This window comes from Ranitomeya variabilis, chromosome 5 (assembly GCF_051348905.1).
Source record: "Ranitomeya variabilis isolate aRanVar5 chromosome 5, aRanVar5.hap1, whole genome shotgun sequence".
NCBI lineage: Eukaryota > Metazoa > Chordata > Amphibia > Anura > Dendrobatidae > Ranitomeya > Ranitomeya variabilis.
In genome coordinates, this window is record NC_135236.1 from 343,309,195 (window position 1) to 343,334,487 (window position 25,293).

General features: G+C 44.1%; 1 protein-coding gene across 1 annotated transcript in view; it reads left to right on the forward strand.

Annotated features, from left to right (window-relative positions):
* ABCD2 (ATP binding cassette subfamily D member 2) overlaps positions 1-16,420 on the forward strand; it is a 98,792-nt gene extending 82,372 nt beyond the window's left edge. The window contains exons 9-10 of the mRNA XM_077264818.1: positions 1,302-1,427; positions 16,079-16,420. Coding sequence (XP_077120933.1) covers positions 1,302-1,427; positions 16,079-16,289 — 337 coding nt within the window. The 3' untranslated portion in view covers positions 16,290-16,420. The remainder of the gene's footprint in view (positions 1-1,301; positions 1,428-16,078) is intronic.
* The last annotated feature ends 8,873 nt before the right edge of the window (positions 16,421-25,293 follow it).

Genomic DNA, 25,293 nt, shown 5'->3' on the forward strand with positions numbered 1-25,293 from the left:
GTGTAATGCACCCCCTATAGTCATCCATGTAGTACAATGCACTCCCCATAGTATAATGCACCTAATAATCCTCCATATTTTAAAATACAGTCCTCAGTCTTCCATATAGTATAATACACTTCTCATAGTCCTCCATATAGTATAATGCACCCCCATAGTCCTCCATGTAGTACAATGCACTCCCCATAGTATAATGCACCCCATAGTTCTTCATATAGTATAATGTATTTCCCATAGTCCTCAATACAGTATAATGCAGGTCCCATATAGTACATATAGTAAAATGTACTTCCAATAGTTCAATAGAGTAGAATGCAGCCCCCATATAGTATAATGCACCCCATATTCCTCGATAGAGTATAATGCAGCCACTCCATAGAATATAATGCAGCCCCCCATAGAATATAATGCAGCCCCCTCATAGAATATAATGCAGCCCATATAGTATAATGTAGGCCCACCATACAATATAATGTAGCCCCCTATAGAGTATAATGCAGCCCCCATAGAATATAATGCAGCCCCCCTCATATAGAATTATGCATCTCCCCATAAAATATAATGCAGTCCCTCTCATGTAATATAATGTAGCCCCCTAATAGAGTATGATGCAGCCCACCCATAGAATATACTGCAGTCCCCATATAGTATAATGCAGCCCCATAGCATATAATGCAGTTCCCATATAGTATAATGCAGCCCCACCATAGAATATGCTGCAGCCCCCATATACTATAATGCAGTCCCCCATAGAATATAATGCGGCCGTATTATGGCCACAATGTACTCACTAATATATATATATATATATATATATATATATATATATATATATATATATATATATATACTGTATATATGTATATGTATATATATATATATATATATATATATATATATATATAAAACAATACTACCCTCTCCTCCTTGTTCCCCCGCTGCTCCAGGCTCTGCAGAGCATCTCAGCAGTTCCACTGCAATAGCACACAACATGTTGCATGATGAAGTGATGTCATCGCGCACCCGCTGTGTCAGAGTCAGAGGGGAATGATGGGGGAAGGAGCGTCATCTGACTCTTTCGCCTTCATTATTGCTTTCAACTGTATCGGCATCTATGATAGCTCCGGGCCCCTCTGACTCACGGGCCCCATAGAGGCTGCGTGGTGTGCCGCTATTAGCTGCTTAGTCTACCTGCCCCTAACGCCGGTACCTAGTAATATCTAAACATGTAATGAGATATTTCAGAATTTCAGATATTTGCAAGAAAACCTTTCTAAATGTTTCATATTTCTTCTCAATAGGCCACAATATGCATTGCTAGATGAGTGCACGAGTGCTGTGAGCATAGATGTGGAAGGAAAGATTTTTCAAGCTGCAAAGGATGCTGGGATAAGCCTCCTTTCCATAACTCACCGTCCATCTCTTTGGTAAGCAATACTTTTCAAACAAAATACAAATACAGTTATTGGGCATTAACTAAACTAAACGCATTATCGAATCTGCTGTCAATCTCAAATACACAGGACATGCCTGATTTCTTCTAAAAACGTACAGTGGCATGTAAAAGTTTGGACACCCCTGGTCAAAATTTCTGTTATTATTAACAGTTAAGAAAGTTGAAGATGAAATGATCTCTAAAAGGCCTAAAGTTAAAGATGACACATTTCATTTGTATTTTAGATTTAAAAAAACATATATTTTCATCTTTTACATTTTAAAAATTACAAAAAGGAAAATGGGTCGATGCAAAAGTTTGGGCACCCTGCATGGTTAGTACCTAGTAACACCCCCCTTTGAAAGTATCACGGCTTGTAAACGCTTTTAGTAGCCAGAGAAGAGTCTTTCAATTCTTGTTTGAGGGATTTTCATCCATTCTTCCTTGGAAAATTCTCCTAGTTATGTCAGATTCATGGGTCGTCTTGCATGCACTGCTATTTTGAGGTGTAGCCACAGATTTTCAATGATGTTCTGATCATGGGACTGTGAGGGCCATGGTACAAGCCATCCTCTTTTCAACTGCAGCTTTTTTACAGATGGTGTTGTGTTTTGCATCAAGAATTTGTTGAAATTTCATTGAATCTATTCTTCGCTCTACCCGTGAAATGTTCCCCATGCCATTGGTTGATTAATGGTTGGTGAGATGTTCTTTTCCTGATATTGCGTGCCCTTTTTTCTCCGTGCATACCTTTGATCATTGTGGCCAAAGAGTTCTATTTTAACCTCATTGGTCCACTGGACTTGTTGCCAAAATGCATAAGGCTTGGTAAAATGTTCTTTTGCATACTTCTGATGCTGAATTTTATGGTGACGACACAGGAGAGGTTTTCTCCTCTTGATTCTTCAATGAAAGCAGTATTTGTGCAGGTGTCACTAAACAGTAGAAATATGTACCATACAGTTGTGGCTAAAAGTATTGACACCCCTTCAATTCTGTCAGATAATACTCAGTTTCTTCATGAAAATGATTGCAATCACAAATTCTTTGGTATTATTACCTTCATTTAATTTGTCTTAAATGAAAAAGCACAAAAGAGAATTAAGCAAAAAGCAAAACATTGATCATTTCACACAAAACTCCAAAAATGGGCCAGACAAAAGTATTGGCAACCTCAGCCTAATACTTGGTTGCACAACCTTTAGCCAAAATAACTGCGACCAACCGCTTCCAGTAACCATCAATGAGTTTCTTACAATGCTCTGCTGGAATTTTAGACCATTCTTCTTTGGCAAACTGCTCCAGGTCCCTGATATTTGAAGGGTGCCTTCTCCAAACTGCCATTTTTAGATCTCTCCACAGGTGTTCTATGGGATTCGGGTCTGGATTCATTGCTGGCCACCTTAGAAGTCTCCAGTGCTTTCTCTCAAAACATTTTCTAGTGCTTTTTGAAGTGTGTTTTGGGTCATTGTCCTGCTAGAAGACCCATGACCTCTGAGGGAGACCCAGCTTTCTCACACTGGGCCCTACATTATGCTGCAAAATTTGTTGGTAGTCTTCAGACTTCATAATGCCATGCACACGGTCAAGCAGTCCAGTGCCAGAGGCAGCAAAGCAACCCCAAAACATCAGGGAACCTCCGCCATGTTTGACTGTAGGGACCGTGTTCTTTTCGTTGAATGCCTCTTTTTTTCTCCTGTAAACTCTATATTGATGCATTTGCCCAAAAAGGTCTACTTTTGTCTCATCTGACCAGAGAACATTCTTCCAAAAGTTTTAGGCTTTTTCAGGTAAGTTTTGGCAAACTCCAACCTGGCTTTTTTATGTCTCGGGGTAAGAAGTGGGGTCTTCCTGGGTCTCCTACCATACAGTCCCTTTTCATTCAGACACCGACAGATAGTACGGGTTGACACTGTTACCCTCGGACTGCAGGGCAGCTTGAACTTGTTTGGATGTTAGTCGAGGTTCTTTATCCAACATCCGCACAATCTTGCGTTGAAATCTCTTGCCAATTTTTCTTTTCCGTCCACATCTAGGGAGGTTAGCCACAGTGCCATGGGCTTTAAACTTCTTGATGACACTGCGCACGGTAGACACAGGAACATTCAGGTCTTTGGAGATGGACTTGTAGCCTTGAGATTGCTCATGCTTCCTCACAATTTGGTTTCTCAAGTCCTCAGACAGTTCTTTGGTCTTCTTTCTTTTCTCCATGCTCAATGTGGTACACACAAGGACACAGGACAGAGGTTGAGTCCACTTTAATCCATGTCAACTGGCTGCAAGTGTGATTTAGTTATTGTCAACACCTGTTAGGTGCCACAGGTAAGTTACAGGTGCTGTTAATTACACAAATTAGAGAAGCATCACATGATTTTTCGAACAGTGCCAATACTTTTGTCCACCCCCTTTTTTATGTTTGGTGTGGAATTATATCCAATTTGGCTTTAGGACAATTCTTTTTGTGTTTTTTCATTTAAGACAAATTAAATGAAGATAATAATAACAAATAATTTGTGTTTGCAATCATTTTCAGGAAGAAACTGAGTAGTATCTGACAGAATTGCAGGGTGTCAATACTTTTGGCTACAACTGTAACTACAATGTCTGCTAAATCTTTCTGAAGGTCTTTTGCATTCAAACAGGGGGTCTTTATAAAACTGGGAAATTTGGCCTTTCCTAATGATGATAGTGAACTAACCATAACCCTAACAGGCCAATTAAGTTCTGAAACCTTGGTCAAAGTTATGTGGGCATTCAAATCCCCAAGGGTGCCAAACCTTTTGCATTGACCCATTTTATTTTTTGTAATTTTTAAAATGTAACAGATGAAAATATCTAATTTTTTTTGCCTAAAATAGAAAGGAAATGTTTCATCTTTAACTTTAGGCCTTTTAGAAATCATTTCATATTCAACTTGCTTAACTGTTAACAATAGCAATAATTTTGACCAGGGGTTACCAAAGTTTTACATGCCACTGTATGTACAAGTGATACATACAGCTCTGGCAAAAATTAAGAGACCACCACATCAAAGCCCTGTCATGGGCAGCCCAATCTCCAGTCCTGAACCCAATTGAAAACCTCTGGAATGTAATCAAGAGGATGATGGATGGTCACAAGCCACCAAACAAAGAAGAACTGATTCAATTTTTGCGCCAGGAGCAGTGTGAAAGACATGGCAAGACGCATGAAAGCTGTGATTAAAAATCACTGGTTATTCCACAAAATATTGACTTCTGAACTCTTCCTGAGTTAAAACATTAGTATTGTTGTTTCTAATTGATTATGAACTTGTTTTCTTTGCATTATTTGAGGTCTGAAAGCACTGTTTGTTTGTTTTTTATTTTGACCATTTTTCTTTGTCAGAAAAAAAATACAAAATGTATTGCTTGGAACTTCGGAGACATGTTGTCAGATGTTTATAGAACAAAAGAACAATTTACATTTTACTCAAAAATATACCTATAAAGAGAAAAATCAGACAAACTGAACATTTTGCAGTAGTCTCTTAATTTTTGTCAGAGCTGTATATAGGATCTGAAGAACATTTCTAGCAAAGAGAAAACACTGCATTGTCCTTCTTTCTTACATCACAATCTACTCAGCTTTCCTAGAATCCATAAAGGCAAGTGTTATTAGTTATCCAATGCTAATATGGTAATATCCAGCAGGTATAGTAAATGTGATTGCTGTGTGGCATCTTGAATGCAAGTGCCTTTTCCAGGATTAGGTTAGGGATAAATGATGACATGCATTGTGTGTCACTGAGATTTCAATGTCATACTACGACATCCACTGATTTCCTGTGTTGCACTGTGTGACCTGCGACTGTGTCACAGAGTCATAAATGTTTCCAAATGTATTGGATTTTCTGCTGCTGTTAGCAAGCAGAAAGCGACTGACTTGCCATAGTCACATGCAACTGTGCCTTGTCTGCAATTTTACTGTTTTTCTTTGACAGCAAGTTCACAGCATTAAAATAGCTGATCAGCAAGTCCCAGACAAGTTGAACACGTGTCTTTGGTTGCTCCACTTGTCTAAGGGTGCTTTCAGATTGCACTCTTCACCACGTTCTTGGGTCCCGTAGGAACCTACATTCGAAACCCCCCACAAAATGGGATTAGGACGTATGGGCTGATGGGGCCATAAACAATAATGAGGTTGGCAGAGCGAAAGTGTGCTCTGATGTGCACCATTTTCAGGCATATACTCCTACTGGAGGCGGAGACTCAGACTTTGTAGACTGCGATAGCAATCTCTCATGACACAAAAGAGTCTGGGAGTATAAACTTATGACAACCTTTGACACACTCAGTGCAGGAATGAATGTGGCGCATGGATTTATGTCTTTTTACATCAATTAAGGAATTTGCTCCTCAGACCTTGTGCCTTGTGGGGGCATCACAATACAGAACTAGACCCCAATCAGTGGACAATAAACCTTTCACACACCTTATCTATGAACTGTTCCAATATTTATGGCCACAACTGTTTATTCCTCTCCCATAATAATAGTTCTGCTTCAAGTCGCTTGTCTTATCTATTACATTATTTCTGTGCTGTGTTGTGTATAAATATGTGATTCTTCAGATTATGTATTAGTCTAATCCTGATGAAGAGACCTGAGTAGTCTCGAAAGCTTGCAATTTGTTACCATCTTTTCAGTTAGCTATTAAAAGGTATCAACCACTGAGGACTCTCCATTCTAAATATTTTCTATCTACTGGCTAACATGGTACAAAGATATATATATATCTTTCCTGATGCTAAACTTGACAAGCTACGGAAAGGAGTAATAAAAAAATAAAAATTACGTTTTACTCAGCTATGCCGCCACCAGGGCCGTATTTAGAGTTTCTGCTGCCCTAGGCACTTTTAGCGCTGCCTCCCCCATTGGTGAGTATGACACTATCGGCAGTGACTTTAGCAAGAATCGCTGATGTGAAAGTCACCTTTTGCAGCAGATCCGGCAGTTTTTCTGCATGTGCCGCGTAATGGATCACTTACGGCAACACTGCGTTTGGCCTCATTCATTCCCTATGGTATTTGCGGCACTTGCCATGATCTGTCAAATGTGGTACCATACCTCCCAACTTTTGAAGAAGGGAAGGAGGTACAAAGTGTGCGGCGCGCTTAGCGCGCCACGGCAAATTTTAGGCCACGCCTCTGACCACACCCATTTCACAACTAGTCACACCCATATCCACGTCCCAACCACAGCCATTTAGCACTGCTGATCACACTGTTTTATATACAATAATTATAAACGAAAAAATATGGCCACAGTGCTCCATACTGTATAATGGCCACACATGATGCTCCATACTGTATAATGATCCCACATGATGCTCAATACTGTATAATGGCCACACATGATGCTGCACACTGTATAATGACCACACATGATGCTCCATACTGTATAACGGCCACACACAGTTCTCCATACTGTATAATGGCCACAGTGCTCCATACTGTATAACGGCCACACATGATGCTCCATATTGTATAATGGCCATTGGCCACACATGATGCTCCATACTGTATAACGGCCACACATGATGCTCCATATTGTATAATGGCCATTGGCCACACATGATGCTCAATACTGTACAACGGCCACACATGATGCTCAATACTGTATAATGGCCACACACAGTTCTCCATGATGCTGTATAATGACCCCCCCCTCCTGTATGCATGGCTCATATTCCCCCCCTGTATGCATGGCTCACACTCCCCCCCCCTGTATGCATGGCTCATATTCACCCCCCCCCCATATACACAGCTCATATTCACCCCCCTGTATGCATGGCTCATACCCCCCCCTGTATGCGTGGCTCATATTCACCCCCCCCTGTATGCATGGCTCATATTCACCCCCCCCTGTATGCATGGCTCATATTCACCCCCCCCTGTATGCATGGCTCATATTCACCCCCCCCCTGTATGCATGGCTCATATTCACCCCCCCCTGTATGCATGGCTCATATTCACCCCCCCCCTGTATGCATGGCTCATATTCACCCCCCCCTGTATGCATGGCTCATATTCACCCCCCCCTGTATGCATGGCTCATATTCACCCCCCCCTGTATGCATGGCTCATATTCACCCCCCCTGTATGCATGGCTCATATTCACCCCCCCTGTATGCATGGCTCATATTCACCCCCCCCTGTATGCATGGCTCATATTCACCCCCCCCCTGTATGCATGGCTCATATTCACCCCCCCCCCCCTGTATGCATGGCTCATATTCACCCCCCCCCATATGCATGGCTCATATTCACCCCCCCGTATGCATGGCTCATGTTCACCCCCCCCTGTATGCATGGCTCATATTCACCCCCCCTGTATGCATGGCTCATATTCACCCCCCCTGTATGCATGGCTCATATACACCCCCCCTGTATGCATGGGTCATCTCTCCACCCCTCCCCCTGTATGCATGGCTCATATTCCACCCCCCCTGTATGCATGGCTGATGGCCCATCAGCCATGCATACAGGGGGGGTGGAATATGAGCCATGCATATATTCCCCCGTAGGACCAGGTATATACCGTGCCCTGGCATACACAGGGGTGGCAGAGCAGGACTTGGATGGCGTGCTGGGAGTTTGCCAGTAACCCGCTCGGCTCTGCTATATCTGCGCAGCACTCACCTTCAGGTGCCCGTTCAGGTCGTGCGGGTCCCGGTCCGGCTGTCTGTCATACGATTTCTCCGGCGTGACGGCGTCAGCATCGGGGCAGAGGAGCGGTTGAACTCGTCCTCCTCCATGAAGATGCGAGCGTCGGCTTCCTCCTTAGGGGGAGACCCCGCGACTGCTCCGAGCTGCGGCGCGAGAAGACACTTCCTGGATGGTGCAGCTGCTCTCCGCGCCCCCCTTCTACCCGCCCGGTGTGAGTTGTGAGTATTGTCTTCAAGGAGGGCGGGGGGGACTCGGAGGCGGGGGGCGGGAGGCGGGAAGCGGGGGGGGCGTCGCTTGTGACCTGGGACTTTAAAAAAAAAAAAAAACACCCTTGCTCAGGTGCCGCCCCCCGCAATGTCGCCGCCCTAGGCACGTGCCCTCGAGTGCCTAGTGGCGAATGCGGCCCTGGCCGCCACTGTTCCATGATGTGGCCAGTTTAACATTCTCAGACTTGCGAAAGGTCCAGTTGAAATGCATATATTTTTTGGGGAAAAGAGTTGCAGTTTACTTCTTTGGTCTCTGTGTTGACCTGTGTATTGCTGGCTACAGAATGAGATTAAAAAGAATCAGTCTGGTAATTTTTTGTGTGGTATCCTAATAGTATCCTGAAACTGGGTTTGGGCAGCCCTTTCACGATAAGTAACTTTTATTTCTTTATGTGGCCCCGTTGTGTTCCTGTAAGTCCTGGACACATTTTTGTCGCACATCAGCAAGTCAAACATATGTAAATGGCAAATGAATATTCACCCCTTCCCCCCACCCATAATCCTGCCCATCCCTCTGCATTGGTGTCACTGACTCAGTCAGACTGCCATTGCCCGAATAAGGCCGGTTTCACATTAGCGTTTGGAGGAGCTGCGGAGGGCTGCGGACTTCCTCCGTGAAGCCCCGCCCTTGGCCGCACCTGCCTCTAGCTCCGCCTACTTCTGCATGCGGCCTGCGTACCTATCTTTAACATTAGGTACGCAGGTCATGCCGCTGTATGCGGATGCTTCTGCATGCGTCGTTTTAGATAGGTACGCAGGCCGCATGCCGGCCGCATGCAGAAGTAGGTGGAGCTAGAGGCGGAGGTGCGGCCGAGGGCGGGGCTTTATGGAGGAAGTCCGCAGCCCTCCGCAGCTCCACAAAACGCTAGTGTGAAACTAGCCTAACCCAGCAGTCTAACTGCATCCAATCAGTAACACCGGCCAGGAGTGGTTAGCGGGATTATGGATGGGGGATCGGGTGAATATTAATTTGGTGTTTTACATACGCTTGACTTGCCGACACTGATGTAAATACAAAATGAATATTCACCCCATCCCGACAATGATTGGATGCAGTCAGACTCACCCGGGGATCTATTCGCAATCCTCAGCTGGCCGTCTGCTCTCCTGACATGAGTGTAATAACAGCATGTATTTTATACAGTTGTCACTCTCAGATGAGGAGAGCAGTCGGCCAGTCCGAGGATTGCGATGCGGTCCCTGGGTGAGTCTGACTTTATTCAGTCAGTGATGCCAGTGCAGAGGGATGGGCAAAATTATGGGTCGGGGAAGGGGTGAATGTAATATTTGTGAGGATATGGCCGATTACTAAAGACTATAGGACAAATGGACGTAGCACGGAGACTTTTTCCAGCACGAAGCATCGGTTTTGTTGTGTTTTATTAGATATTTTCTTGCTGTGTTTTATTAGTGATTTTCTTGCTCATCAGTTCATCCTCAGGAATCAATGTTTACATTCAGTGACAGTGAGCAGAGTAAAGGTACCGTCACACTCAGCGAAGCTGCGGCGATATAGACAACGAGCCGACCTAAACTAGATCGCTGGAGCGTCGCTGTTTAGGTCGCTGTAGACACGTCAAACACAGCAACTCCAGAACGATGCAGGAGCGATCCAGTGACGTAACGGCGACTCACTTCTCGTTCTCGCTGGTTGTTAGCTCCATGTCAAACATTGCTGGCGTCGTTGCTTTTGATGTCAAACATGACGATACACGCCGACCTGGTGACAAAATAAAGTTCTGGACTTCTAGCTCCGACCAGCGATGGCACAGCGGGATCCAGATCGCTGCTGCGTGTCAAACACAACGAGATCGCTAACCAGGGCGCTGCAACGTCACGGATTGTTGTCGTTCTCGTTGCAAAGTTGCTGAGTGTGAAGGTACCTTAAGAAGAGCAGGCTAGATCTTATGTAAACTTAAGACCAGACAGTAAATTGCTAAAGGCACATGTAAAGCAATCACCCTATCAATCCATTGCTCTACCAGCCTAGGCCCATTGTTTGGATGGAGATAGTAGACCCAGGAGAGCCGTCACCACAGGAGGTCTCACATGCAGAAAAATGCTTAAGGGAGACACAGGGTTGAATCAGGCAGTTGTTGGAGGGATGTTGAAGGGAGAGGTTCAAAGCTGGGATGGATGGATGGATGATCTATGAAGTTTTAGAGATTGAGGCTGTGTGCACACGTAGCAGATTTTTCACAGTTTTTCGCTATAAAAACGCTATAAAACCGCAAAAAAACCCACTCACATTAAGCATCCTATTTAATAGAATGCAATCCGCATTTTTTGTGCACATGCTGCGTTGTTTTCCTGAGCGGAATCGCATTCCAGAAAAAAACACAGCATGTTCATTAAATTTGTGGAATCGCGGGGATTCCGCACACCTAGGAATCCATTGATCTGCTTACTTTCCGCATGGGGCTATGCCCACCAGGGGGCACAGTTGGGCCGCCTAATGCAGCGGTCCGCAGTGTCTCCCTCAGCGGCTGCATTCTGCCGCCTCCCGGACTGAGAGTCGGCTGTTCTCTGTGCCGACTGTCAAGCTGACAGCCGGCACAGGGAAGCTGCAGAATGCCCGCGCTTCCTCTCACACAGCCAGCAGCACCACTGGATGACATAATCATTCAGCGGCCGGCTGTGTCAGAGAGAGGAAGCTGCCAAGTGATGGTGATGCAGCAGAGCGGTGAGTGTGTGTATAGCACTGTGGGGAAATGTGCAGAGAGGTGAATGGTACTGTGTCTGTGTGTGTGTGTGTGTGTGTGTGTGTGTGTGTGTGTAGGGGGAGGAGAGGGCAATGATGGGGCAGATGGGGAGAAGGCAATGATGGGGTGAGGAAATGGTGGATGTGGTGGAAAGTGCAATGATGGGGATGGTGGGGGAGGAGGAAATGATGGAGGTGGTGGTGGTGGAATGGGCAATGCTGAGGGTGGGGGAGAAGGCAATGATGGTGGTAATTAGTGATGAGCGAATATACTCGTTGCTCGGGTTTTCCTGAGCACGCTCGGGTGTCCTCCGAGTATTTTTTAGTGCATGGAGATTTAGTTTTCATCGCCGCAGCTGAATTATTTACATCTGTTAGCCAGTACATGTGGGGGTTGCCTGGTTGCTAGGGAATCCCCACATGTAATCAAGCTGGCTAAGAGATGTAAATCATTCAGCTGAGGTGAGGAAAATGAAATCTCTGAGCACTAAAAAATACTCGGAGGTCACCCGAGCGTGCTCGGGAAATCTCGAGTAACGAGTATATGGAGAAGGCTGTGATGGAGGTGGTGGAAAGGGCAATGATGGGGGTGATAGAGAGGGCAATGATGGGGTGGTAGGAGAGAATGCAATGATGGTGGTGGAAAGGACAATAATGGTGGTGGTGGAAAGGGCAATAATGGGGGTGGTGGGGGAGGAGAAAACGATGGAGGTGGTGGAAAGGGCAATGATGGGGTGGTGGGGGAGCGATGATGGAGGTGGTGGAAAGAACAACAATGGTAGTGGGGAGAATGCAATGATGGTGGTGGTGGAAAGGACAATGATGGTGGTGGTGGAAAGGGCAATAATGGGGGTGGGGAGGAAATGATGGAGGAGGTGGAATGGGCAATGGTGGGAGTGGTGGGGAATAGACAATGGAGGTGGTGTTATGGGCAATGATGGGAGTGGTGGGGGAAAAGATAATGATGGGGTGATGGGGAGGAGGAAATGATGGAGGTGGTGGAATGGGCAATGATATGGGGTGGTGGGGGAGAAAGCAATGATAGTGGTGTTGAAGAGGGCAATGATGGGGTGGGGGAGAGGACATTAATGGATGCGGGGGGAGGAGGACAATGAAGGGTGTGGGGGATTGGGATGGGAGGAAGGGGGACTTATAATGGACTGAGGAACAGGGGGAGGTGGAGGAAGACATTATTATCACCTATTATGTCTAACATAGTCCCTTAGTATAGAGTGTACATACTTATTATGTATAGCGCCACCCTTAGCTACATAGTTTCCTCTTTTATTATGTATTGCAACGTCCCTTATTACATACCATCCTCTCTAGTTATATATGGTGCCATCCCTTATTATATAGCTTCCTCTGCGGTTATGTATAGTGCTGTCTCTTACATAGTGCATTCTTGTTATTTTTGTTATTCACAGCCCCCCCTTTTATTACATAGTCCCCTCTCTTTTTAGATATAAAATGACTGCTGATGGAGGAGCCGATGACCAGACTACCAGTCCATCAGCTCCTTCATTAGAAAAGAAGCTTTCCCATGCTCCATCAGCCATCATTGCATTATACAGCTAACAAGACAGGATGGTATGTAATAAGAAACAGGGCTCTATATAATCCAATATGTAAGGGACGGTACTGTACATAACGAGAGGGCACTGTATAATAATGGATGGCAATATACATAATAAAGGAGACTATGTTATATATACATGTATGGGTGCGTGTGTGTGTGTATATATATAATATATACACTCACCGGCCACTTTATTAGGTACACCATGCTAGTAACGGGTTGGACCCCCTTTTGCCTTCAGAACTGCCTCAATTCTTCGTGGCATAGATTCAACAAGGTGCTGGAAGCATTCCTCAGAGATTTTGGTCCATATTGACATGATGGCATCACACAGTTGCCGCAGATTTGTCGGCTGCACATCCCAAAGATGCTCCATACAAGGCAGGATGGATCCATGCTTTCATGTTGTTTACGCCAAATTCTGACCCTACCATCCGAATGTCGCAGCAGAAATCGAGACTCATCAGACCAAGCAACGTTTTTCCAATCTTCTACTGTCCAATTTCGATGAGCTTGTACAAATTGTAGCCTCAGTTTCCTGTTCTTAGCTGAAAGGAGTGGTACCCGGTGTGGTCTTCTGCTGCTGTAGCCCATCTGCCTCAAAGTTCGACGCACTGTGCGTTCAGAGATGCTCTTAGGCCTACCTTGGTTGTAACGGGTGGCGATTTGAGTCACTGTTGCCTTTCTATCAGCTCGAACCAGTCTGCCCATTCTCCTCTGACCTCTGGCATCAACAAGGCATTTCCGCCCACAGAACTGCCGCTCACTGGATTTTTTTTCTTTTTCGGACCATTCTCTGTAAACCCTAGAGATGGTTGTGCGTGAAAATCCCAGTAGATCAGCAGTTTCTGAAATACTCAGACCAGCCCTTCTGGCACCAACAACCATGCCACGTTCAAAGGCACTCAAATCACCTTTCTTCCCCATACTGATGCTCGGTTTGAACTGCAGGAGATTGTCTTGACCATGTCTACATGCCTAAATGCACTGAGTTGCCGCCATGTGATTGGCTGATTAGAAATTAAGTGTTAACAAGAAGTTGGACAGGTGTACCTAATAAAGTGGCCGGTAAGTGTGTATATATATATATATATATATATATATATATATATATATATATATATTCAAAAAAAGGAAAGCAGCACAAGAAAGTTTGAAAAAATAAAGTGGACTTTAATGCCTGAATGGCGTGGCAACGTTTTGGATGTAATATCCTTTCTCCAGGCTTGAGAAAGGATATTACATCCGAAACGTTGCCACGCCATTCAGGCATTAAAGTCCACTTTATTTTTTCAAACTTTTTTGTGCTGCTTTCCTTTTTTTGAATTTATCATTGGTGACCATATATAGCTTTACCGGCATAAAAGGAGGGGGGGCCCAGACACATTTCGTGCACAGGAGCCCCAAACTGTCAGTGTCCACCCTTGCTGTCAGGTCAGAGCGACGCCATCAGCGTGATAGATCATGTGATCATGCTGCTAACATCACTTGCCCGCGCTGCAGAGGCGAACATGGGTGGTAAGTGCTCCAGTGGAGCTGAAGATGCCGAAGATTAAGTGCAGGGGGGCTTTATTATGTGTGGGGAGCATTTGAGTGGGGATGGGGGGCTTTATTATGTGTGGGGAGAATTAGAGTGAGGATGGGGACTTTATTATGCGTGGGGAGAATTGGAGTGGGGATGGGGGATTTATTGTGTGGGGGAGAATTTGAGTTGGGATGGGGGTGTCTAATGTTTCTGGGGAGAATTTGCGTGGGGATGGGGCTGTGGGGAGATTTGGAGTAGAGAAGGGGTTATTTGTTGTGTGTGGGAACATTTGTAGTGGGGATGGGGCGCTTTAATGTGTGGGGGAGATTTGAGGACACAAAATGAAGAGCAAAGGGGGAGATGGGGGCATGTATGTGGAAACAGCACAGGGGAATGGGGATCAAGTATGAGGAAACAGTACGGGGGAATGGGGGGCATGTATGAGGAAACAGTATGGGGAATGGGGGCATGTACGAGGAAACAGTATGAGGGAATGAGGGCATGTATGAGGAAACAGTACTGGGAACTGAGGAAAATGTATGAGGAAACAGTATGGGGGGATGGGTGCAGACAGTATGGGGAGCAAATGGGGGAATATATGCGGACTCAGTATGATTAGCGATGTGAAAAATGTATGTGGACAGCGTACGGGGAGTGAGGATGATGGGATGTGTGCAGACACAGTATGGGGTGTCAGGTGAGCAGGCAGTATAGAAAGTGAGGGGGTGAATATATGAGCAGACAGTAAGGTGAATAATGGGGATGTGAGAGGAGACAGTATGAGGATGGAGGGGAATAGTGTGAGGAGACAGTATGGGGGCAGAAAAGTGAGTAGGCACAGAATAGAAACTGAGTAGTGGGGGCGTAGCATGGAGAGACAATGTAAGGGCACAGCCAGGAGGGGACAGTATACCGAGGAGGGCGAGTGTGATGAGAGGGTACAGTATAAATACTGGGCCCTATAAGGGGGACACAGTATGAGAGGACAGTGTGGAGAGGGGGCTGGTATGAAAAGGAGAGTTCAGTGTAAAGAGAATGTTCCATAAGAGGGACAGTATGGGGGTCATATTTTGTGCAGACAATATAGTGAGGGGCAAATTTTTATTCAGGAGCATTGTACTGACACTTCTATCTTTAAGGGCATCATGTGGAGATTTTCTGTAAAAGAGCAGAGAAGATGGAAGTCTGCATAGTTCACCTGCCTAGGTGATTTTATAACCCACAACCTCAGATCCTCACAATATTCATTTGTTATGTACATATGCTTGATTTGCTGGCACATGACAATAAATTCGGCCTTGGTTTACAGGAACACAACAGGGCCAAGTAGAGAAATAAAAGTTACATATCCTGAAAAGGCTGCCCAAGCCCTATTACTATTGGGATACCACACAAAAATCACCTGACAGATTCCCTTTAACTAAGAATCTGTCAGTCTCCTTGTTCTAATGGGATAGTTTGTAACTCCTTTATCTGTCTTTTTCTGAGATTCTCTCTGAATATAGCCACATGAAGGTTCAGCTCCCTTTCACTTGTTTCACTAGGTTATCTCATTTTGCAGCCTGCAAAGAGCAGGGAAACAAACTGCCCCCGAAGGTGCCCTAATCTGTTATATATTTATTTTGTTCCATTAATTTTTTGCATTCTTGATACCTGGATTTTGTGAATTTTGGACTATGTGACATTTTGAATACAGAAACCGATTAATGTAGGGAGTGATCTTATACTCACCTCATTATGTTGGAAACCATTTCTAAGAGGTGCAGTAAGTGGTGAAGCATGTTGTCCTTTCCAGTCCAGTAACTCATTGTGATCAACAAGACTATGTATGTGTAGTAGTATTTGGATTTATTCTCTAATTGTGGGATTTTTTATATTTGCGCAGGAAATACCACACTCATCTGTTACAGTTTGATGGAGAAGGTGGATGGCGATTTGAACAACTGGATACTGCCACGCGGTTATCATTAAGTGAAGAAAAACAGAGACTTGAGTCTCAGCTTGCTGGAATACCAAAAATGCAGCAGAGATTGAATGAACTGTGTAAAATTCTAGGAGAGGACTCAGTGCTCAAGACAGTTTGTGAAGATGAGTAGAGTCAGTATTTCAGGTGTCAATGTCAATGTTTATTTTTTTGCAACAGTTTACACAGACAAAGACTATAATGTATTTTGTAATGAATGTACTGTGCATGGGATGAGGTACTGGAACTTGAATTGACAGGATGAATGAATAAAAGAACAAATAAATATTTAAATAGAACATTAATATGTCATACCTAAAAATTAGATGTGACAATATTCTGGATTGACAGAATCCAGACTCTATAATAGGAGCCCTTTGCGCTTTTCAAACTGGTCAGATTCAATAGATGACTCCTTTTTGTATAACGTAATTTAGGGCATGTTTAGCGAAAGTAGGGGTTAGTCCCAACAAACGCCCCTGAAATCCTATATTCTCCCTGCAGTGCACTGCAATGTGACCAACCAATGACATTGGACTTCCCCTGATGCAACCAACCATTTGTAGGAAATGCCAGCAACGAAAGCTAACATATAGGGACACTATTATTCTACAGGTCAGGCAGATTGGGTTCCCTGTGATTCACCATACTTGGTCACATACTTCAATGAATTGTCAGTGTCTATCTATTTTCTAGTCTTATTTCCCACCTGTACCTCATTTTCTAATGATTTTTCCTAGAAACAGAAAAGCTTCAGTGAGTTCCTTGATTGTTAATTTATGGAATATATATTCAGATCATTTTATGGATAATTATCTTCCAAAATGAAATATTACCCCTCCAGAAAGAGCATTATACAGGGATTCATAGAACACCAAAGACATTGAAGGAGTTGTCCACTACTGGCTTCACTCCCCATCATAAACTAAAAACACATCATATACTCCCTGACAGAAGTTATGTCGCTTATCCATGTTATGTAAATAAAAGCTTATAACCTGACGTTAAATTCATCCATTGGTTGTATAAATTATTCTTTTCAAAGCTGAAACCCTCCGAAATGTGGTTTAGGTTAAGAAAATAAATTGGCATCAATGCAGAAATATTGATCAGTTAATGGACACAGAATGGTCAGATTTTGGCAAGGCAAAAGTTTTGTCGCCCACAGAATGTAATGTGATATTCAAACAAATAATTAACTTAAAATACAACTATATGTTGCATAACATTGGTGAATGAAGTTGTGGTGCTATTACACTGTGTACAGAATTATTAGGCAAGTTGTATTTTAGAGGATTATTTTTATTATTGATCAACAACTATGTTCTCAATCAACCCAAAAGACTCATAAATATCAAAGCTTAATATTTTTGGAAGTTGGAGTGGGTTTTTTTAGATTTGGCTATCTTAGGAGGATATCTGTTTGTGCAGGTAACTATTACTGTGCAGAATTATTAGGCAACCTAATAAAAACCAAATATACTCCCATCTCACTTGTTTATTTTCACCAGGTAAACCAATATAACTGCACAAGATTTAGAAATAAACACTTCTGACATGCAAAAACAAAACCCCAAAAAATTAGTGACCAATATAGCCACCTTTCTTTATCATGACACTCAACAGCCTTCCATCCATAGATTCTGTCAGTTGCTTGATCTGTTTACGATCAACATTGCGTGCAGCAGCCACCACAGCCTCCCAGACGCTGTTCTGTGAGGTGGACTGTTTTCCCTCCCTGTAGATCTCACATTTTATGAGGGACCACAGGTTCTCTATGGGGTTCAGATCAGGTGAACAAAGGGGCCGTGTCATTATTTTTTCTTCTTTGAGACCTTTACTGGCCAGCCACGCTGTGGAGTAGTTGGAGCCATGTGATGGAACATTGTCCTGCATGAAAATCGTGTTTTTCTTGAACGATACCGACTTCTTCCTGTACCACTGCTTGAAGAAGTTGTCTTCCAGAAACTGGCAGTAGGTCTGCGAGTTGAGCTTCACTCCATCCTCAACCAGAAAAGGTCCCATAAGTTCATCTTTAATGATGCCAGCCCATCCATCTGGCCCATCAAGAGTCACTCTCATTTCATCAGTCCATAAAACCTTTGAAAAGTCAGTCTTAAGATATTTCTTGGCCCAGTCTTGACATTTTATCTTATGTTTCTTGTTCAAAGGTGGCCGTTTTTCAGCCTTCCTTACCTTGGCCATGACCCTGAGTATCGCACACCTTGTGCTTTTTGTTACTCCAGTAACGTTGCAGCTCTGAAATATGGCAAAACCGGTGGCAAATGGCATCTTGGCAGCTTCACACTTGATTTTCCTCAATTCATGGGCAGTTATTTTGCGCCTTTTTTGCCCAACACGCTTCTTGCGACCCTGTTGGCTATTTGCCATGAAACGCTTGATTGTTCGGTGATCACGCTTCAAAAGTTTGGCAATTTCAAGACTGCTGCATCCCTCTGCAAGACATCTCACAATTTTGGACTTTTCAGAGCCCGTCAAATCTCTTTTCTGACCCATTTTGCTAAATGATTTACTTAATTAGTAGTTGGCTCTCAAGCCTGAACAGCTTGGAGTAGGACAACATGTATAAAAAGTATCATGTGATCAAAATACAACTTGCCTAATAATTCTGCACGCAGTGTAGAGTCATATTTACCGTATTTTTCTGACCATAAGACGCACTTTTTTTCCTCCAAATTTGGGAGGAAAGTGTGGGTGCGTCTTATGGTATGGATGTAGCATGTGGGGAGGGGGCAGCAGTGAGTGGGATAGCAATGATATCCCACTTCAGGAGGCAGAAAAATGTCCCCACTGCTGGGAATCAGCTGTTGGGGAAACCATGTGGCCCGATGATTAAGTGCAGTGAATATTCATTAGCTACTCCCCGCCCACCTATCAGCTGAGCGGTGCGCCGGAGCAGCAAATGAATGCTGCACTTAAGCAGCGACACACATGGATTCCTCAGCGCTGATTCCTGCAGCAGCTGGGGAGATCCATGTGTCCAGGGGAGGAGGAGATCGCTGGTACCTTCCTGGGCTGGAGCTGAGTGCTGTGCAGTGTGCACAAACAGGACCTGTGATGATGTCAGAAGTGGGCGAGCTGGAGCATCACATGGCAGCACAGAGCCCTCCCTCTTCTTGACATCATCACAGGTCCTTCAGACTCCAACACTAGAATCTGCTGGCTTCCATTACCTGTGCTGTGGAAAGGCAACAAGAGGGAGGGCTCTGTGTGTGCAGCCATGGGATGCTTTTACCTCACCACAGGCTGGCTGGCTGCCACAATTAAGAGGTTAGTCTTTCCAAAACACAATAAAGCACTCTGCCACTCCTTTAGTGAACTATAACTCCCAGCATGTCATAGGATCTGCAGGACATGCTGGGAGTTATAGTTCTACCATGGGATTTTAAAGCAGCACTCCAGTGTTATTTTGCAGTGCTGGAGTGGTGCTTTCAATATAAGCCCTGTGCCCCCATTCTTATACTCACCCTCCAGCGTCTTCATATAGTACTTCACAGACACCACACTGGTCTCGCAGCTTCCAACATAACATACTATTATATATAATAACACCACATATAATAGTATGTTATTAAATATTTTACCACATTTTTTTGCTTCAAAAATTTTTTTCCCTATTTTCCACCTCTAAAACCTGGGTGCGCCTTATAGTCCGGTGCGTCTTATAGTCCGAAAAATACGGTAATATTTTGTGTGACTTCCATGAGCTTGAAGGACTGCATCCATGCAGTTCAACAATGATTCATACAATTTATTAATGAAGTCATCAGGAATAGCAAAGAATGCAGTCCTACATGCCTCACAGAGTTCATCTAGATTCTTTGGTTTTCTCTTCCAAGCTTCCTCTTTCATCCTACCTCAAACATGCTCAATGATGTTCATGTCTGGTGACTGGGCTGGCCAGTCCTTGAGCACCTTGATCTTTTTTGCCTGGAGGAACTTTGTTGTAGAGATGGATGTATGAGATGGAGCACCATCCTGTTGCAGAATTTGACTCCTTTTATGATTTGGAATGTAAGAGGTAACTAATACTCCTTGATATTTTAGGCTATTGATATTGCCTTCCATCTTGCAAATGTTTCGCACACCCCCATACCAAATGTAACCCCAGACCATGATCTTTCCACCACCAAATTTAACCTTTTGCTGGGTGTATTTGGATCCATATGGGCTCCAGTAGGTCTCCTTCAGTATTTGCGGCGGCTGTGGTGTAATTCTACTGAAGATTCATCAGAGAAATCCACCTTCTGCCACTTTTCCAGCATCCATCTGTTTAGCAGGCTGTGGGGCTTTGCAAATGCCACACGGTTTTTCATTTGCCTTTTGTTTAGTGCTGGCTTCTGGGCACTGATTCGACCATGGAGGCCATTTCGAAACAGAATCCTACAAACTGTTCTAGTTTACACAGGGACTTGAGGTGACCAGGCCTGTTGGAGCTCTTCTGCAGTGGAAGAGGGGCTTGCTTTGGATTTTCTAACCAACAAACATTCCTCCTGAGCAGTTGTCTTGCAGGGTCTGCCGGACCTGGGCTTGTCAAACACATTTCCAGTCTCTTCAAATCTTTTTTAATTCTTTGTACTTGATGCTGAGACACATTAAAGGTGCCACCCACCTCTGCAGTGGATCTGTTCTTCAGCCTCTTGATAATCCAGGCTTTGGTCACGGTGCATTTTTTGGCATGTTGTCAGAGCTCAAGTTGCAGTTCAAGTGAATTTCTGGGGTGCTGGGTTTCTTTTTATATACACACACTAATTAACCGATCATTTACTGAGCACAGGTGAGGATGTAAACTAGGATTGGGTGTATTATATGGCCAGGCGATAAAACTTTTGTCTTGCCAAAATCTGACCATTCTGTGTCCATTAACTGATCAATATTTCTGCCTTGATGCCAATTTATTTTCTTAACCTAAACCACATTTCGGAGACATAACTTCTGTCAGGGAGTGTACTTACCTCCCGACTGGTGCCATTCCTACAGTTTCACCACTGCTTTCCCTTATGGTCTCATTACATTTTTATGTCACATGATGTAACAACTCTGCTGGCATCACGGCATGGCCTCGCATCTCTCACACTATCTTACCCACTGCTCCAGGTCATGATGTGGTTTCTGTTTCTTGCCAGCTCCATGTTCTGTGTCTCTGCTCTCTGCATGCTTCATAGTTCTGTGTATAGAGGGGCGGCGCCTGAACTCTCTGGTTCTTATAGGAATCAGGTGCATCTGTCCAATCTGTTCCTGACCAATTGCCAGGAGACCTCCAGTATTTAGTTCAGCTCCACCCAGTGGTCTGAGCCTGTGCAATGTGTTAGCTCAGTTAGTGTCTTGCTTCTGAGTTTGCCTGGCCTTTCTCTGAGTTACTCCCTCTCTGGAGGATTCTCTGTGTTATTTCCTTGGTCTTGTTGTCCGCCCACCAGGAGGCAGTATATCCTGGTCCCAGTGTCTTTGTCCTTGTGTCTTGTTCCATTGCCTTGTCTGCACTTAGTCTTATCTCTGTCTCCTAGTCTTTGGCTTCCTTCCCTGTTGTCTTTCCTTATATTCTCAGTCTGCTTACACTCCGCACTCTTGCAGCTCTGCCTGCTCTGAACCTTTGTGACTTTACCTCTGCTCCTCACTTCTGCGTTTCTGCTCCTTTCTACTCAGCTTATCTTCTGCTGTTGCAGTTATCCCTTGCTGCAGCTTCTCTCCACATTCTTTGTGGCTCTGCTCAGCTTTGCTGCAGAGACCCCTCCCGCAGCACCTCTCCGCTCCTTGCGGTTCTACCTGGCTCCGCTCCTTGCGGTTCTACCTGGCTCCGCTCCTTGCGGTTCTACCTGGCTCCGCTCCTTGCGGTTCTACCTGGCTCCGCTCCTTGCGGTTCTACCTGGCTCCGCTCCTTGCGGTTCTACCTGGCTCCGCTCCTTGCGGTTCTACCTGGCTCCGCTCCTTGCGGTTCTACCTGGCTCCGCTCCTTGCGGTTCTACCTGGCTCCGCTCCTTGCGGTTCTACTTCTCCTGCACTTGGCTCTGCCTCCAGCTCTTGGCTCCGCCTCCTGCCTGTCTGCACTTGGCTCCGCCTCCAGCTCTTGGCTCCGCCTCCTGCGGTTTTTCACTTGGCTCCGCCTCCAGCTCTTGGCTCCGCCTCCTGCTGTTTTGCACTTGGCTCCGCCTCCTGCTCTTGGCTCCGCCTCCTGCATTTCTGTTCTTGGCTCTAGCTCCTGTGCTTTCGCTCTGCATCCGCTCTTGCGGTCTTTATCTACTTATTCCTAGGTCCTCGTGTCTGAACAGGTTCTTACCCGTTCTACATACCTGCCTGCAGACCGGTCCCTACTGGTTCTTCCAGTGTACCAGTCTTGTCTACCAGTCCTGCCAGAGAGCCAGCCGTGCCCGCCTGCCTGACAGTGTTCCTGTTGTACCCGTCTGCCTGCCTATGTGCCAGCCGTGCCCGCTTGCTTGTCTATGTTCCGTTCCCCGGTGGGATCAGCAGCCACAACCAGACTCCACCCTGGAGTGGTACCTGGTAGCTTCCTATTGCACAAGTCTGACCTCACCATCAGAGGCTCCAGCGAACACCTAGGAAGCTACTTAGTTACGCCCCTTCCAGGGAGGTTTGTGGTCCAGTGGGGCCACTCCCCCGCACGCCCGCGCCAACCAGTCTGCGCGCGAGCATGACACATGAACACTGTAGTCATTCAGCAACTGCTTATCAGAAGTCTTCTCTGATGGAATAGTAAATATTACAGATAATCAGTGGCCTACTGATTAGCGTCACTGGTCACATGACATAATGTCATGAGACTACCGAGGAAAACAGCTCCTAACATCACAGGAATGGCATCTGTCCAGGATGCATTACATGTTTTTATTTTATATGCAATGAAGCTATTCATAAGAGGTTGTCCAGTAGGGGTCACCCCCTTTAATCAAGCACCACCTGCCGTGCACTAGCCATAACATCACTTTTCCTGGAGTGTTCTTTTAATTAGTCTATTGTGTTGAGCAGTAAAAATGCAAGTGGACTTTTATCTACCCATAAAATAATTTTGAACATCTTTTTTTATTACTCACCCATAGGTCATTATTCCATTATTCCTGCTAGAAACGTATGAAAACTTTGGCATTGTGTTACTATTCCCTTACACAGTCAAGCATTGTTAGCACTGATTGGACAGTATCAGACTGTGTAGGGACACACACCCAATTGATAATGCTCAGTTATCAACTTACCAATACATTTCTAGCATGAATAACAGCAGAACAATACAAAACTTAGTGTTCTAAGACAATGCATCAGAGTTATTATTTTATTTGAAATGCAATTATTTATTAAATAAACATGGCAGTAGAGCTGACAAGTCCTCTTTAAACTTTTTTAATAAAAAAATGTGTATTTAATTATCCAGGCATCAATCCATTGTTTCATTTGCTTCCTTCTTGCTGATGTGCTGTTTGAATGCCCAGTTTATGTTCCTTTAGAATCTTCTTTCAGCTGCTGCCCTCAATATCTCTAAAGTATATTCAAACATTTTTGTACTGGAATTCCATTGTATGAGTACATGGATCGGGAGCAGAGAGTCGTAGACAAGAAAAGTCCTATGTATAGACTTAATATAGTTGAAATTACTGAGCAGCAGTTGAAAGGAGCTTCCAAAGAGTAAACTGGCCATTGAAACCGCACTGCAGCATAGTGTTTGGGAGAGAAGGAAGTATTAGGTAAATAAGTGTATTTAAAAAATAACTGCAATGCCTGATGCATAATAAAATAAGATTAGTTATGCATTCATTTTAGGATACATTTTTGAAGTGGGTTTTCTGTGTTGGGGCAAATTTTTGGCAAGCGATGTAGCATTCAAAATCCTAACAGTGTGTAATATACAGATTGGCATACTTGTGGTCACGTGCCGACACTTGCAAGACAAATAATACCAGTATTTGTATTACTGTCAAACACTTGCCCTGGCCTGGAAAACCCTTTTAACATTATAGCACAAGAATTGAAGTGTTTGATTAGGTCACATTGAAATTCTGGTCTACTGTGCATTATATACGTAAAGGTATGGAAGACAATGGTATGTGCCATATATACATATATACATACAGTACATTTTGTGTAAAAAGACTATGAGCAGGCTACGTGAATAGTATCAATATTACAGTGGCAAATATCATCACTGTTTGGGTAATATTTTAAAAGTGAGATGACCGTTTGGCCATTAATGAGCTATCATCACCCAGTCTGGGACTCAGCGTATTACTAGCATCACTGCGTTAATAAATATATTCCACATCTTTAATTAAGGTAAGGACACACACTTGTCTATTATACCCTTTTACTGCCATTTGATACCTACTCAAGATGCCACATCACCTCTCCCCAGCGCCATGTTGGTTTACAGGACTGCAGTGGTGTTGTCCCATCTGCAACATTTGACCCCTTGAAGCCACTCATTGGCCTCAGCGCCCATGCCGAGGTAGTGCAACCTCTTTCAATCAATCAATCAATCAACTGATAGGGGGGTGCCGTCAGTTGGACCGATCTAATTACTAAAGTTATCAACTCCAGGAAAACCTCTATATTATTTTTTTACAGTAAAAAGATAAGCAACTGGGTTGCATATATCAAAAGAATATTGTGGTTATTTATAACATACAGAATTCATATACGTAAAGTAACTTATTTTTGGATGGGGTGTAAAAAGGAGGTAAGGGTCACATGCTACAAGGTATCTACAATGGGGCTGCAAGACACATTGACCATAATATGCATCTTAAAAAGCAAGAAAATACAATTACAGAAATGGGTAGTATTATCTGGTCATAGATGCAGTTTTGTTACCAATCTATAGCCCGATAGTAGAATGTTATGTACCGTAAATCTGTCATATTACAATCAATGTAGAACTATTCAGGAAAGAGAGTGCTCGCTGCAAAAGAATCAGCTTTAGAACAATCTAATATTTAACTATTAATCGGGGGGACAAAAAGAATGCAAGACATATTTCACCCAAAATATATTGGAGAGAAGAATATATAGAATTGTAGCATGTGAAAAGCTGAAAATGCAGTGTAACACGCTAAAAATTATGTAACGTGATTTGCGAATGTGATGGCAATAAAGGCATGACTAATTAAGAAGTT